The following is a 15,379-nucleotide window of genomic DNA, read 5'->3' as shown; positions in this document are numbered from 1 at the left end:
AGGAAACTCCAATTCAGTCAGTAACCGGATCGCCATTCCCCCATTTTGTATTAATCATTTGCACAACACACACACATACGATCCCCAAAACTCTGCAAAGCCTCGACCTGCTCACACACAGCGAGACACAAGCGTTCACTCGATGGTGCAGATATACAGAACTAGTAAAGCCATTGCACACAGTTTTCTACTTCTGGTTCAGAAATGGTGTTTAGAGTACAGAACCGACAGTCATGTGATCACAAACTGCAGGCCCCATTCTTACATCTTAATAAATGTGCCTTTTGATTTGAGTAATGAATAACTTATGATTTCTAAGTAACTGTGTTCAGTACTATTTACCTTTTTTGGTTATTGATTTATGCCAATGTGAATATTTTCACATGTATGTACCGATTAGTTTCAAAAGTAATTAATGAGATATTACCTGTTTATTTATTTATTGAGATATTTATTCTGATTCTTTATTTTTTTGGAGACAAGTTTTTATCTTCTGTGCTGTCTTACTTCTGACTTTGTGCCAATGTGCTGCTTTGAGGTGTTACATATCGTGGGTTTGTATCATTATTAAACCCTCACTCTATATTTTAAATCAGTGTTTTCTTCTCTCTCTCTTACGTGTGCCTGTCGTTTTCCCGAAAACTGGTTTGAAAGTTCTAATCTATAATTGATCCACAGGGCTATTCAAAGAATTGGAAACAGATTTTATAAACATGTTCTTTATTATGGTATTTCTTGCCTCTGAATCACAGCATAAGTATTCCGTTATTTTTCTTGTCCAGCAGCTGTTAGAGGGAACTAAAGGACGTTCAGTTTATATGTACAAGTGCAACATGTCTCCGACGGAGCCGATTTGTCCGGATCGTCCAGTTGCGTCCGTCGGTTACTTCCCAGAAAACGTGTGCTGTCTTTTATGTTTGAGGATCTCAGTGGAGGTCAGGTTCAGGTCTTCATTACAGATGTCGCAGTGATAGACTCTGGTGAGACTGGAGGATCCTGCTTTCCCAGCTTCTGGCACTGAAACCCAAAAAAACAGTTAGTCTTAGTGAGACCAAGTCAGGCGGCACACGTGTCAGAGAAGTTTGTAAAGCTGGAAGTATCCTGACCCGGCTGAGTCTGCTGCTCTTCTGAGGCGGGTTTGCAGGTGGCTTCATGGTGCATGCGCTCCAGCGGCGTCAGAGGCATGTAGAGGCCGCAGACCTGACAGCTCCAGAACGTGCGCAAACATTCACTATAAAGGTCCTTTGAATCCTGTTGATCAAATAAGTCGATAAGTGAAGTCAAATACGTATGTGCTGCTGGGAAAGAGATAACATTTATGGTTTCATTTGATAGTCAGGACAGACGAGAGGAGCATCGCCACACTGACATCTAAACTAACATCTAACATCTAAACCAGGGGTCGGCAACCCGCGGCTCTTTAGCGCCGCCCTAGGTTTTTCAAAAATGTTTGACCTTTTTTTTCCTCTTTCTTTCTCTTTTTTTTCTTCTTCTTTTTTTCCTTTTTTTCTCTTTTTTTCTTCCTTTTTCCTTTCATTTTTAATCTCGACATTTCGACTTTTTTCTCAACATTTCGACTTTTTTCCCGAGATTGTACTTCAACATTAATCTCGACATTTCGACTTTTTTTCTCAACATTTCGACTTTTTTCTCGAAATTCTATTTCCTTGACATTTCAACTTTTTTCTCAACATTTCAACTTTTTTCTCAACATTTTGACTTTTTTCTCAACATTTTGCCTTTCACCATTGGCCTTCATTCTAATACAAGACTTTTCATTTTTTGCGGCTCCAGACATATTTGTTTTTTGTGTTTTTGGTCCAATATGGCTCTTTCAACATTTTAGGTTGCCGACCCCTGATCTAAACAAAGTGTTTTGGAGTTAAATCGAAATTTTGACTTTCTTTACAGAACAAAATGACATGAACTGAATCAGTTTTTTCATTAAGAGTTGAGTTAGTTCCTTTTAACTTTGTATGTCCCAAAAAAAGAGTAATATCTTTCCATATCCTGCTGTGATGTCAAAGCTCTGTAACTGACAATGTCATGGGAATTACAGTCAATAGACAGGAGGAGAGTTCCTCTAACGTTTGCCTGCTTTGTCATGAATATATAAGTAATGATCCACTTTTAGAGTTTGTGGCCTCTGTTTTATGGAAGCAGAGGCCACAAAATCTTCTCCTTTTGTGTCCATTCCTAAATGACTTGTGCAGACTTGAGACAGCATCCAAGAACAGGACAGACATCCCTGTAAAAACAGTCCTTCATATAAACTTCTTGTACACATACAAAGATAAAATCACCTCGGTTTGTCTGTTAGGATCCTAACAATGAAATCACATAATTAATAGTGACTTTGCTTCTTGCCCTCTGTGCTAATGGTAAGGTTTACGCTCATTAGCAACTATTAATAGACCTTAGCTTGATTTAATGCAATTATCTTCCCTTTAATATTGTTTTTTTTTTTCCCTTTCTGACACTTTAACAGAAATGTTTCCAGACGAACTCACAGCCAGACAGTTGTAAGTGAAGAAGTTGGTCACACGAAGGCCTCCTTTGATGGGGTCTGGTTTGGCCGCCGCTCCGGGAAACAGCAGGTTTAGATCTGGAGTTTCTGCGTGAGACGGGTCCTTCTCACACCGAGGGCCGATGTACAGGTTCTGGGTCTGGAACGCTGTGAGGCGCTGCAGGCTGTAACAGATCTGCGTGTACAGAAAGTATTTATAGGAGGTGCCACAGTCCGGGAGAAATGTATTTATTTATTTATTTTAATTAACTCAAGCCAGTTACCATGAACCTCTCCTATGATTATTTATATGTACACTTGTACCAGAAGCTGTCTGGTTTCTCTGAGCTCTGGTTGGGATGGATGCTTCCTCCAACTAAAAAAATAACCTTTATCCCCACTGTCGCCAAGTGCTCAGAGGGAACCGGTTAACTTTTGCAAATTGTCTTTAGTACAGTTTTCGTTGCAAACTGGTGCTAAACAAATAATATTAAATATAAACTGTTCAGAATATTTTAGGAGTAAAACTGGAACGTTTTAAAAAACAGCTGAAGTCGATGCTTCTGGCCACAAGTACGAAAAACTACTTTTGAGAAAAAGTTTATAAAAGGTGGGTTGTAAAGATCAGGGGCCTCATTTATAAAAGAGTGCGTAGGATTCATACTAAAAGTGCATGTGCGCCCAAAAGCCGAAAATGGCGTGCGCAAAAAAAAAATCTGGATTTATAAAACCGTGTGCGCGCAATGCAATGTTCACTTTATAAATCACATTCCAGCTGGAAGGTTGCGCAGGTGAATTCGCCTCATATCCCGCCCTCTACACACCCACTTTTTACCATAAATGGTCAATGCAAAGCACCTGGCGACTGTATTTGCATATAAATGAACCTGCCGATCAACGGTGTTTTACACTCAAAAATCATGGCAAGGAAGACCAGAAAGTGAAATTTCGCGGAGACTGAGATCGAGATGTTTTGGATGAGGTGGAGGCCAGGAAAACAACATTATTTGGTGGTCACAGTAGTGGCATCACTAACAAAAATAAAGTGAGTGAGTTGCCTGCCAGAATCTGATTTCTGGCCGCGGGAGCGCACACAGCAGCCCATTAACTTAGCCCACTAAAACGTGAGATTTTCAGATTATGAAGCTCAAGAATGAGATCAAATCATATTTAGGTAGAAACAACTTTTCATTAACTGTATTTGGCCTTCAATCAATTTTTGGCAGGTAAAAAAACCCATTTTCAGAGGAGAAATCAGATTCTGGCAGGCAATCACTTTTTGGCACGACACCGGCACGGCGTGTCCTGCACCGCGGACACGCCGTGCCGGTAGGATGATTTGACAGATGAAAATACCCTGTCAGATCACGCTTCCACATAGATATCAACATTTATCTATGTGGAAGCGTGATCTGACAGGGTGTTTTCATCTGTCAAATCATCCTACCTGCCAATATCTATGTGGAAGCGTGATTTGACAGGTTTTTTTCTTCCGCCGAAGCGTCGTGCACATAAATCTATGTGGAAGCACATTCTGACTTCCTGCTGTTAAATCGTCTATTTGCATGAAAAAGCCTTTGAAAAAAAAGAAACTGAGATAAAAGAAACGGGGATGGTACGGTAGTATTTTCTGCCGAGGTAGGACACCTCGGCAGAACACCGGCTTGGGTGTACATGAATCTATAAGTCTGATATGTGATGACATTAAGTATGACATGAATCTGGCTTCATTTCACCACCTCACCGCCTGTGTCGCCAGTTCCCCATACCTTCAAAATGTTTGTGTGCTAGGGTCAGGGTTGGCGTAGAGATACACACATTTTTCGGTTAGTTTTTTCTTTTTAAATCCCAACCTTTGCGTAGAAGGTGGCCTGCGCATCTTTCAAGCCCTGTTTTGTGCGCAAGCGAGCTTTATAAATGAGGCCCCAGAACATTTTTAATGGAAATCTGGTAGTTTAGTGGTTACAGAAGGCTTGGGTCTGGAGGACCCAGGTTCAAGCCTTGCTCCCCAGGTGCCAGAATAATAGCAGCCCACTGCCACTAGTCTAACTAGTGATAGGTTAACATTTCGGTGTATTTCCATGTATACTGACAAAATAAAGAGATTATTATTATTAATCTAATTATTATTATATTTAGACTACGGTAAATAAAATTTTAGCTCATCATTATGGTTTTTGTTATCAAAACATGAATATATTTATTTGATATTATCACATCAAATATGAGATCAAATCCACATCTGCATTTTAGACCCATATTCTGATGAGTGTAAAGGAAAATATTATAACAAAACTCCTCAAAACACTTTAGTGTCTCACCTGACTGTGATGACTTAAAATATAATCAATTCAGAAACTCCCCAGTCCCAGAAACACACGTGTGAACTACGGCGCGGCGGGGCCAGTACCTCGTTGTACAGCAGGAAGCGGACCAGGCCGTCGCTCAGCTTCTCCATGTCTCTGCGGGACACGGCCGGGGCTCCGGCCTCCTCTGTGGAGCTCTGTCCCAGCTGGGCCTGCAGCAGCCTCTCCCACTCCGCCCTGAGGGTGAGGGCCGTGGACAGAGCCCTGAGGGCCTCCTCCGCCTCCCGCAGCTCCAGCTCCAGCCAGCCGTCCACCACCATCCGCGTACAGTCAGCGTTGGTGTCCACAGAGTTCGCTACCAGCAGCAGAGCCTACAGATCAGATTCACCAGCAGAAAAAAACACATTTTTACATCACGTGAGAACCATATGTGTCCTACAGTATAACTTGAATAACATTAAAGCAGCAAAATATGAAATTAACTTGTCAATGTGTTTATTGATGATGTGATTCCAGACAGAAGCTGAAAGTCTGAGGCGTGAAGGGCTTTACTCTCTACCCATTTTCAGCCAAAATGCTACAAAACTGATAGGATGACACTTCACAGTGCAGATGGACGATGAACTTAAACACTAAACTTGACATCTGTGATGGCAAAGAAGTGAAATGTTCTTTAATGTTCAAACCAGTCACCTGATCTCAACTCAACAGAGCAGCTTTTCTCTTACTGAAGACACAAACGAAGGTAGTGGAGTTATAGTAAAGAGTAAAGGGTAAAGAGTTTGGTGGTGTCCATGGACTCCAGACATCAGGCAGTATCAAGTTTATGTTTATAATTATGTCACTGTGTCCAAATTCGTTTGAGGTACTTGCTTGAAACGGCCATAATACCCGAACAGAAAACGCCATGTTTTTGTGAAACCTCCTGAATTAAGGCTAAAATTCTCCACTTGACTGTTTTTCTTAAATCAATTTTGATGGTATATAAAACCATTAAAAAAAAAGTGTTACTGTCCCAATACTACAGGACTTGACCGCATTTCTAATACAGTGCATTTCCCTCTCCGTCTTTTCTGCCAATTACACATTAGTCCATAGACAGAAACGCTTGGAATAAGTTGAAAAAGTTAAATTTTTAAAAGATTTGTACTCTTAACCGGTAATGAAATCGAACTTGAGCATGGGTGTCTCCATGTCATCAGGTTACTTTAACATAACGCAGACCTTTGATATTTAAAAAGACACAGCAGTTTCCGGGGTAAACCACGTCTGGTGCTGACCTGCAGCGCTGGAACCCGCACGCAGTTGGACAAATACGGCTTGTTGGTCTCCAACAGGGTGACGAAGGCGAGCAGCTGGTGTCTGGTGCTGTCCCTCCTCTCAGGCCCTGCAGACGTGCCACGCAGCAACATGCAGTAAACACACACAAACAGATAAAGCATCCAACAGGGGAATAAGTTTCAATAAGTGTGGATGTTTCTAACATCTTTCAGGTAACATCATGATTAATGGTTGCTAAGGAGAAGGATGGCTCATTTAACTTGGTTAGATTTGGTCCTGTTCATCTCTTCATTTGTCATAGACTACGTTTACATCCAGTCAAAATTCGGGTTACTGAAACATTCGGAATATTCTGTTTACATGGTAATTAATCATTCGGGATATCTAGATCAAACCAGCGACGCACGGAGAACGTCATGACGCAATTACCGTCATTTCTGTTTCTTCTTCCTGGATCCAAATTCAAAACAAATGCTGCTTCGCGCAACTTTTCGCTCACCTTCTTGTAAATCTTCTATCCCGGTACTTTCTACCGTCTACAAATGCCAAAATGTTCATATCCTTCATTACATTTATGAAGTGATTAGTCTCCTGGTCACTCCAAAAGTGTGGCGTGATCTTGCGTTTCTCCGTGTTTATAAGAACTTCCTGGACTCAAAAGACCAGGATTCCTTGCGAACAGAGCATGCGCAGAAAACAAATTCCTGTTCCGTTTGATGGGGATATTCCGTTTGGTGTTTATGTGACCGAATATTCAGGTTTTAAAAGGAGTAACCCAGGGCTCATATTCGGGTTTTTAAAAACCGGAATATGAGCAAATTACGGTTATTCAAAGGGGTTATTGGTGTTTACATGGCCGTGCAAATTCGGGTTATGACCAATATTCGGGTTTTAAAAGGGTTATTGAGTGCATGTAAACACAGTCATAGTTGGTTTTTCTAAAAGGCGGTTTACCCATTTCTCTGGTGTCGTCCTCCGGCACATGCAGCACCTCTGGATCACTTGCGAACACGCTGGTTGGGTGGATCACCACTCCGTGCTTATTTCTTGTGTGAAACACCTTCAAATAGGAAAAATTACAGACTTGATTACTATTCTGTCCCCACTTTTCATCTCAACAGATTTCCTGACATGAGGTTCCCCTTTCTGGCGCAGCAGGAGGTCTGACCTGCTCCGAGTCCTTGCGGGTGGAGTTGTGCTCGTCGGCCAGAGCCAGCTGAGGGTAAAGACCTCGGCAGAGCAGCAGCTTGAGCAGAGCCTGCTGGCGCGAGGACAAGTCCTGACTGACGCTCACCGACTCCTGGAGCTCTGACACGTTGTGACGCAACTTGAACTTCACTTCCTGTTTCAGAAGAACAGCATCACAGAATGAAGTCAGACGGCCTCAAAAACATCCTAATCTTAAAATTCCAGAGCTTTGTTTTTTATGCAGATATGTTTTGTCAGCCTTCTTAATGTGCTTCGTCTAATTTAATCCTTTAAGAATGCGTGTCAGAACTTTTTTTAAATCTTGATGAACCACAGGGGATATAAAGATCATTTATAAACGTTTTGCTTCAAGTTCCTCTTCACAGCAGAGAATGAAAATAAAGGTTTTTATGAACACTGTGGATATAAAACTGCTCTCACAGGAAAGATGAAAAAACGAGACTGGAAAAACTGACACTTGTCCTTCTTTTTGAGTCGTCACCTCGTGAAGAGGGTTCTGACCATCTCAGTGCTTAAGAAAAGCTATCACTTATACATGTAGCCTCAGTCAAATCAGAAGTATGGCCAAAGCAAGCAGCGTGGAAGCAAAAGATACAGACGAGGAAATCCATGGTTAGTAGATGCCCCTCACATTCCTACTCCGGGGGATTTAACAAACTGCAAGTTTTAAGATGCTATATTTCAACACTTAAAATGCTTTTCAAAAAGAGGATTTTATGTCTTGGTGGGATTATATTCCCAGAATCTCTGACTTCCTACTGAAAGTATTCTCGTGAGCGGCGGCAGTCAACTGGTTAAATCTGAAAAACATATCCTCAAAGAAGCAGAGGCAGATCCAAGTCTGCACTTTTAAACATGAAAGACAGAAGTCAGAGGGTTTTAAAACTCTCCTTCGTCATTCAGGTGAATTCATTCGATTTATTCACACAAAAAAAGATCGAGAAGTGTTCTGATGTGTTTACAAATATTGTGCTTTTGTTCGTGACTGCTACAGTATTCACTGTAAAACCAGTTCAGGAAGATGTTTGTATTGATTTCTGAATATTGGTATGTGTGTGAGTATAATTACAGTATATAATAATAATAATAATAATAATAATAATAATAATTTATTTAGCAGTGTGAGTACAGTGTGTGAGTATTTAATAAATACAGGTTAAATGATTAGTGAATGGGGGTAGGATTAAATAAGTTTACACTCCTTCCTACCCCTTTTTTGCACATGTAAATTAAGATATTAAGTGTTAAAGGATGAAATTCTTTGTTTTGTTTTTTTTTTTCTTAAACTTCTCTTGAAGTGTTGTTTTTTACATGTAAAAAAATAAAATAAATCAAATCAAATCTTCAATATAGTATTGATAAGACTCAGGTTTTCACGTTACCTGGTATTCCAAGTTTACCTGTATATCCAAGTTCTGTCCCGTGTCCCCCTTTCCCTTCTTGCGTTTGCTTTTGTCCTCCGTGTCTGACCCCGAGGAGAAGTCTTCATTCTGACCCTCGTCCATCCTCAGGACTCTCCGCTTGCTCCCCTCCTGCTGCTCGTGGTCTCTCTTCAGCTGGTGCAGCTTTCTCTTCTCCGTGAACCTCTCCCTGCGGTGCTTACGGTCGCCACCGGAGGGAGCCCTTTCCTCTGACTCCAGCAGGCTGTGGCTCTTCAGCAGGTCCTGTCAAGAAATAATAATCTACCTGTAAGAAACTGAAATGAGAAATCATTTTGATTTTATCAGCTACTTCATTACGAGGAACCTGCCTTGAACTGTCTGCGGAGGTTGACCATCTCATATAGACGCTGCTCCTCCAGGCCTCTCCTCCTGCACCACTTTCTGGAGCCACCACCTCTCTCTCCTTTCACCTGTTGAGTTCAAAGTTCAACAGTTCTGCATTTAAAAAGGCCATTTAATATCCACATTGTTACAACATCAACTCCAATTACATCTAAAGGCTACTTTGATGTGATCATTTCCCCACACAGACCTCCACCCAGGCATTGAAGGCGTTGAGTAGGGTAAAGGGGTCTCCCTGGTTGCTATGCAGGGGCTGGCGGGCGGTGGCACAGTCTGGGTTGTGCTGGGAGCTACGTAGGAAGGGTGACTGAACGCTGAGGGCCGCTGCTACTGTCAAGACGGGCTCCACAAGGTTGAAAACAGAACCCAACACCAGCATCTTACCTGTACGGAACGCAAACATGCACAATCTGAGACTGCTGGATGAACAAGGGAGGGCTGACGAGTACAAGAAAATCAGTGACTAATAACAGTAAATGTAGAAATTGTTGTTATTTCTAGTAAGTGGCGTTTACCTATGACCACATCCACAGGAAGCTGTGCCAGTAAACAGCCAATATAGGAGAGTTCCCCCCGGATGTCGAGAGCTCCCTGTTCCCTCAGATATGTAACCGCCGTCTGGATACTCGCAGCTGGAGGTGGATCGATAAAAACAAAAGAGAGTGGATCTCCGAGGCCCATGCTCTTCATCTGCAGGAACAAGGAGCCATTAATAAAGAGTCCTATGATGGGATTAAAGATTTGCTTGGGTTTTATTGTTCATTAAAGACCTGGAGAATGAGGGAGTCCAGAGCCACTCTGTGGATTTCCGGTACAGGATACGGAGCAAAGGCGTTGTAGTCCGACTCGGCGTAGAGCCGGTAACAAACACCGGGACCCGTGCGGCCGGCTCGACCTTTCCTCTGCTCAGAACTGGCTCGGCTAATCCAGAACTCTTGCAGACGTTGCATCTTCGCTTTGGGATCAAAACTCATTTCTTTCACCTTTCCTTTAACAAAAAATGAATAAAGTCGGCCCATTTAAGACTTTAAGATGTTCACTAGCTGTAAAACTGAGTTTGGTAACTTTTGTAACTCTGCAACTTTCAATAAAAAAAGGATAGACAGGTGTTAGGAAAGAAAGCCCAACTACAGATGCAGCATCAGTTCCATACCTGAATCCACAACAAAGCGCACCCCATCTATCGTAACTGAGGTCTCTGCAATATTGGTGGAGATGATGCACTTTCTCACACCAGGAGGAGAAATGTCAAACACCTGAGGAGAAGCACAAGTTAGATCTGATAAACGTTTAAACAGTATTTGTCCATCCTGATCTGATCAAAGGTGTCGGTACCTTATCCTGCTGGGCGATGGAGAGCGTGCTGTGGAGCGGTAAGACTATCCAGCGCCGTGTGTGCGTGGCGTAAACCTGACAAGCCTCCTGAACGGTGGCGATCTCGGCGACGCCGCTGAGGAAGAGGAGCAGGTCTCCGCGCTCCTCCGGAGGGTAGCGCTGATCGATGCCCTGCAGGATGCGGAGGTACGGCCTGGGATCCAGCTTCTCCGAGCGCGAGGCCTGCTCTTCGGGGGGGATGGGCTGGTACATGACCTTCGTACAGGAAACGGGAACAAAAAACGTCAACAAATTCCCTAATATCAAGAAAACACTAAAATATTCAATTACAAAACATGATCTAAAGAAATGCTTAAAACTTGTTTGGCAATTGATCATTTACAATCTAAACAGACCATGATGAGTATTTATTTAGTTCTTCTTGCTAAATATTTTTCCATCATCAACCCCTGCGATGAAATGGCTTTTTATGGTCTTTTGAGGAATGTTTTTTTTTTTTAATAATTGAACCAGACACACGTAGAATATTCCATAAGATGAACGAATGTTCGTGAGTAATTATCATCATTGCTCACTGCTCACCTGGATAGGAAACAGTCTACCTGGCACCTGCAGCACGGGAGCACTATTAAAGTAGTTGGAGAAGAGTTTAATGTTGATGGTGGCCGACATGAGGATGAGGCGCAGGTCGGGGCGGTCGGCCAGCAGAGAGCGCAGGACGCCAAGAAGGAAGTCGCAGTGAAGATGCCGCTCGTGGACCTCGTCCACAATCACCACCTCGTACTGAGCCAGCGTCTTCTCCTTCTGGATCTGCCGGAGCAGCAGCCCCTCGGTCAGGAACAGCAGTTTGGTGGCCGGCGTTCGGCTGGTCTCAAAACGGATCTGATACCCCACCTGAAAATCAGAAATAGAGTTTTTACTACTACTACTACTACTACTACTACTACTACTACTATTACTACTACTACGACTTACATCTGAGAGAACAACACAAGCACAAAATCACATAGGAGGGTCCAGCTGGATCAGAGCTGGTCAGACTGCTGAGAGTCCAGTTGGACACAGGTGCTGCCATGCCAGTGGTAGAATATATATATATGTTTACTTATGACAAGATGGTGTCTTTTTAGATGTAGCTTTCTTATATAAAAAGGGACAAAAGAAACAAATAAATGTTTATTTATATGTATGTATGTATGTATGTATGTATGTATGTATATGTATATATATATATATATATATATATATATATATATATATATATATATATATATATATATATATATATATATATATATATATATATATATATATATATATACACACATACATACATACATACATACATACATACATATTTTTTCCCCTTTATATAAGAAAGCTACGTCTAAAAAGACACCATCTTGTCATAAGTGTATGCATCTTACTAGATGCAGAAGTGCTCCTTAAAGAGCTGAGTCTTTAGCTTGCTCTTAAAAGTAGGTACAGGCAGTTTTTTTTATATACAGGACTGGCTCAGAAAATGAGAATATTGTGATAAAGTTCTTTATTTTCTGTAATGCAATTAAAAAAACAAAAATGTCATACATTCTGGATTCATTACAAATCAACTGAAATATTGCAAGCCTTTTATTATTTTAATATTGCTGATTATGGTTTACAGTTTAAGATTAAGATTCCCAGAATATTCTAATTTTAGGATAGGATATTTGAGTTTTCTTAAGCTGTAAGCCATGATCAGCAATATTAAAATGATAAAAGGCTTGCAATATTTCAGTTGATTTGTAATGAATCCAGAATGTATGACATTTTTGTTTTTGTAATTGCCATCCATCCATCCATTATCTATACCCGCTTTATCCCTTGCGGGGTCACGGGGGTCTGCTGGAGCCTATCCCAGCTCATTTCAGGTGAGAGGGGTTACACCCTGGACAGGTCACCAGTCCATCACAGGGCCACATATAAACACACAACCATGCTCACAACCAAGCTCACACCTACGAGCAATTTAGAATCTACCTAATATGCATGTTGCATGCATGCATGTTTTGTAATTGCATTACAGAAAATCACAATATTCAAATTTTCTGAGACAGTCATTAATATCATTAATAGTTTGTTGTTTATTTCGTTGTTGTCACATATTGAACGCTAGGTTGTGTATGGGTGCAAGAGGTGATTTAGGTGCACTCACGGGTGCAGGTGTAATTGTTTGCAGGTGATTGAGACTGGGACAAGCACACAGTTTGTGACCGTGTAGCCATGCACACTTTCCTTGGATCATGTTTACACTGGAATAAACAGTCATGTGTATTTGAGTTCACGCGTCCAAACTTCTATGTCTCGGTAAAGCAATCCCTGAAGGGCTTTTGAGTAGCAATCGTCATAACACTTGGTGTCTCAAGAAAGACGAGAACCTGCATTTGAGCGTCTTTTACCTTTGAGCCGTACTGGTTGAGGCTCTCGAAGCTGACCCTCTTGGCCAGGGACATGCAGGCGATGCGGCGAGGCTGCGTGCAGGCGACGTGGTTGAAGCCGGCGGACAGCAGGTACTGCGGCACCTGGGTGGATTTACCACAGCCCGTGTCCCCCGCGACCACCACCACCGGGTTCAGCCGGACCAGCTCCACTATCCGGTCCCGGTACTGGTAGATGGGCAGGTTCTTCTGCTCCTGGCGCAGCTTGGCCAGTTTAGCGAAGCTCTGTCTCTGGCTGAAGTCCAGGAAGTGCAGCAGAGCCAGGCGGCAGTCGGAGACCTGCTGGGCTCCCGGTCCGGAGGAGCTCCGCCTGCTCCGGTGGTCCGACTTCCCCAGCCGCTCCTCCACGTCCTTGGTGCAGACTGACACGTTGATCTTGTAGCGGGCGTCATACTCTTCAGGCAGACCCAGATCTACCTTCTAAATTCAAATTGTTGGAGAAAATGCAGGGAGCAGATAGCACACCAGTCATGTATTTTGGTCATGTATATATAAGTGAATTTTGGGAAAACTGTCAGAGAATTGGAGAATATTTTTGGTATTTCTTTTGATAAAAATCCACTGCTGTTATTACTTGGAAAAACACCAGAAGAAATAAAGAGGAAAGATACTCACTTGTTTTTAGTTTTAAGAGTAGCATTAATTAAACAAATTACCAGAAATTGGATGATAATTTAATTAATGCTAAATGGAAGGATCTTGTAAACGACATATATGGAATGGAAAGAAAAACAATGAGACTTAGAAATCAAGTTTATATTTTTGAAGAAAGATGGGAAAAATGGGTGGTACACAACAAACAATAGCTCTAATGACCCATAACAGGATTTTTGTGTATGTTTTGTCTCTGAACATGTCTATACTTCTGTCCATGTAGTGTATATAGGATATCCTCTGAATGAAATCTTATATGTATTGGCAAAGTGATATGTATGTAGAATGTTTTATTTTTTTTAATTTTTTCAATGAGTGTTTTGTTGTTTATTCTGTTGTTGTCCTTTTATTTTCTAAAAAATGCAAATTAAAAAAAAAAAAAAAAAAAGGATCTACCTTCCCAGTCTTTTTCTCGGCTTTCCTGAGTTCCGTGCCCCCCGTCCGGGCCACCGACACCTCCCTCCGGGTCCGGAACCGCTGGAAGCGGTCGAAGAAAGCCCAGAAGTCCCTGTGCTCCGGACTGCCGGCCTGGGTGGAGTAGAAACATAGATACAAACAAACAAGGCACATAAAAGTCATAGGCTATCAGAATTACAAACTTTTGCCTCGGATTGAGCAACAACAGTATTACAAATATATACTGAGAATCTAATTATTGTACAACATAAAATAAAAAAATAAAATAAACAAAAACAAATAAAAATAAAAAATAACTCACAAGGGCCACCTCATATTAAATCATATCTTTCAAGTAAAGAAAACAGTTTAAGGGCTTTCTTTTCTTTAACAAGACTCAAGGACTTACTCAAGAGCTTTAGGTTGGTCTTAAAGAAATCTACATTTGTGAATGAAGAACTTTCCCAATAACACCAAATGATTAAGAACAAAGTCCAAATTCTTGTCTTCAACAAAACCACCAAATATAACTGTACCTGGATGTAGTCGTGCTCGCGGAAGAAGATCTGGTCCAGCTGGGCTCGACACCGCGGGCTGTCCCAGTCCCAGCCCGGGCTGCCTCGCTCCCCGCCGGGCTCCATGTCTGCTGCAGGACCCGCTGACACCTTTACAGCTTCACAAACATGTCACAGCTATAAAACGCGATAAAACAAACACTACCCATTTTATATTTCTGTCGTAGTACAAGTCCTTAACGTCCAAAACGGTTACCAGTGAGATTCATGGACAACAACATGTAACTAAGGCGAGAAACGAAAGACTGATGGACAAAACCGGACTGAAACCTCGCAACCTCGCGGGGGACAATAATATGGCAGGACCACTTCCGCTCCGTCTTTTAAAATCTCCCCATTAAATTTGTGTTCCTATCAATGCCGAAGGTTTATAACAAAATGAAATGAAATGAAATGAAATAAAATAAAATAAAATAAAATGAAGCGAAATAAAATAATATATAAAATAAATACATAACGTAAAATAAAAAAAAAAAATTAAAAATTATAATCAAATTTAAAAAATACATACAAATAAAATGACATAATATAAAATATTGAATGATTGAAGATACAAGGCCGCTTAAACAAGCGGCTCATATACTGAGGATACAGTCCTCCTGCAGTGGTCGCAGGTTCAAATCCCGGCCTGCACACCTTTGAAGCATGTCATCTCTCTCTCTACTCCCATTCCTACCTGCACCTTGAATAAAGGGCCACTAGAGCCTTAATAAAAATTAAAGATACAAAAAATGTTTTTAAAACAATTTATTAAATCCCCTTATAAGAGAACAAGAAAGAGATATCAACAAACACAAAGTTATAGTGTACAATAAGCCACACATACTGCACATATGTTTTTTCCCCCCCAAGAAAG

At 41.5% G+C, this 15,379-nt stretch overlaps 1 protein-coding gene across 1 annotated transcript; it reads right to left on the bottom strand.

The window, feature by feature from the left end:
- Nucleotides 1-720: 720 nt before the first annotated feature.
- dhx34 (DEAH (Asp-Glu-Ala-His) box polypeptide 34) lies at nt 721-14,797 on the bottom strand. The gene is made up of 18 exons (XM_061719813.1): nt 14,485-14,797; nt 13,949-14,080; nt 12,860-13,318; nt 11,004-11,315; nt 10,422-10,676; nt 10,240-10,342; nt 9,857-10,074; nt 9,602-9,776; nt 9,277-9,470; nt 9,053-9,154; nt 8,703-8,966; nt 7,262-7,435; nt 7,048-7,153; nt 6,093-6,199; nt 4,917-5,183; nt 2,511-2,702; nt 1,107-1,251; nt 721-1,017 (listed from the first exon to the last, which is right to left on the bottom strand). Exons 1-18 carry the CDS (start codon nt 14,587-14,589, stop codon nt 884-886), a joined length of 3,444 nt encoding a protein of 1,147 aa, XP_061575797.1. The 5' UTR covers nt 14,590-14,797; the 3' UTR covers nt 721-883.
- Nucleotides 14,798-15,379: the final 582 nt, after the last annotated feature.

This window comes from Cololabis saira, chromosome 4 (assembly GCF_033807715.1).
Source record: "Cololabis saira isolate AMF1-May2022 chromosome 4, fColSai1.1, whole genome shotgun sequence".
Lineage (NCBI taxonomy): Eukaryota > Metazoa > Chordata > Actinopteri > Beloniformes > Belonidae > Cololabis > Cololabis saira.
The sequence above is the reverse complement of the archived record's forward strand: the minus strand, read 5'-3'. Positions and strand labels throughout refer to the sequence as shown.

Excerpts from the sequence above, each read along its gene's own strand:
- dhx34 (XM_061719813.1), bottom strand. The coding sequence starts at position 14,589 with ATGGAGCCCGGCGGGGAGCGAGGCAGCCCGGGCTGGGACTGGGACAGC. Across the intron at positions 10,343-10,421 it reads CCATCGCCCAGCAGGATAAG|GTGTTTGACATTTCTCCTCC; the intron begins GTACCGACACCT and ends GCTTCTCCTCAG. Across the intron at positions 10,075-10,239 it reads GCGCTTTGTTGTGGATTCAG|GAAAGGTGAAAGAAATGAGT; the intron begins GTATGGAACTGA and ends TTTTTGTTAAAG.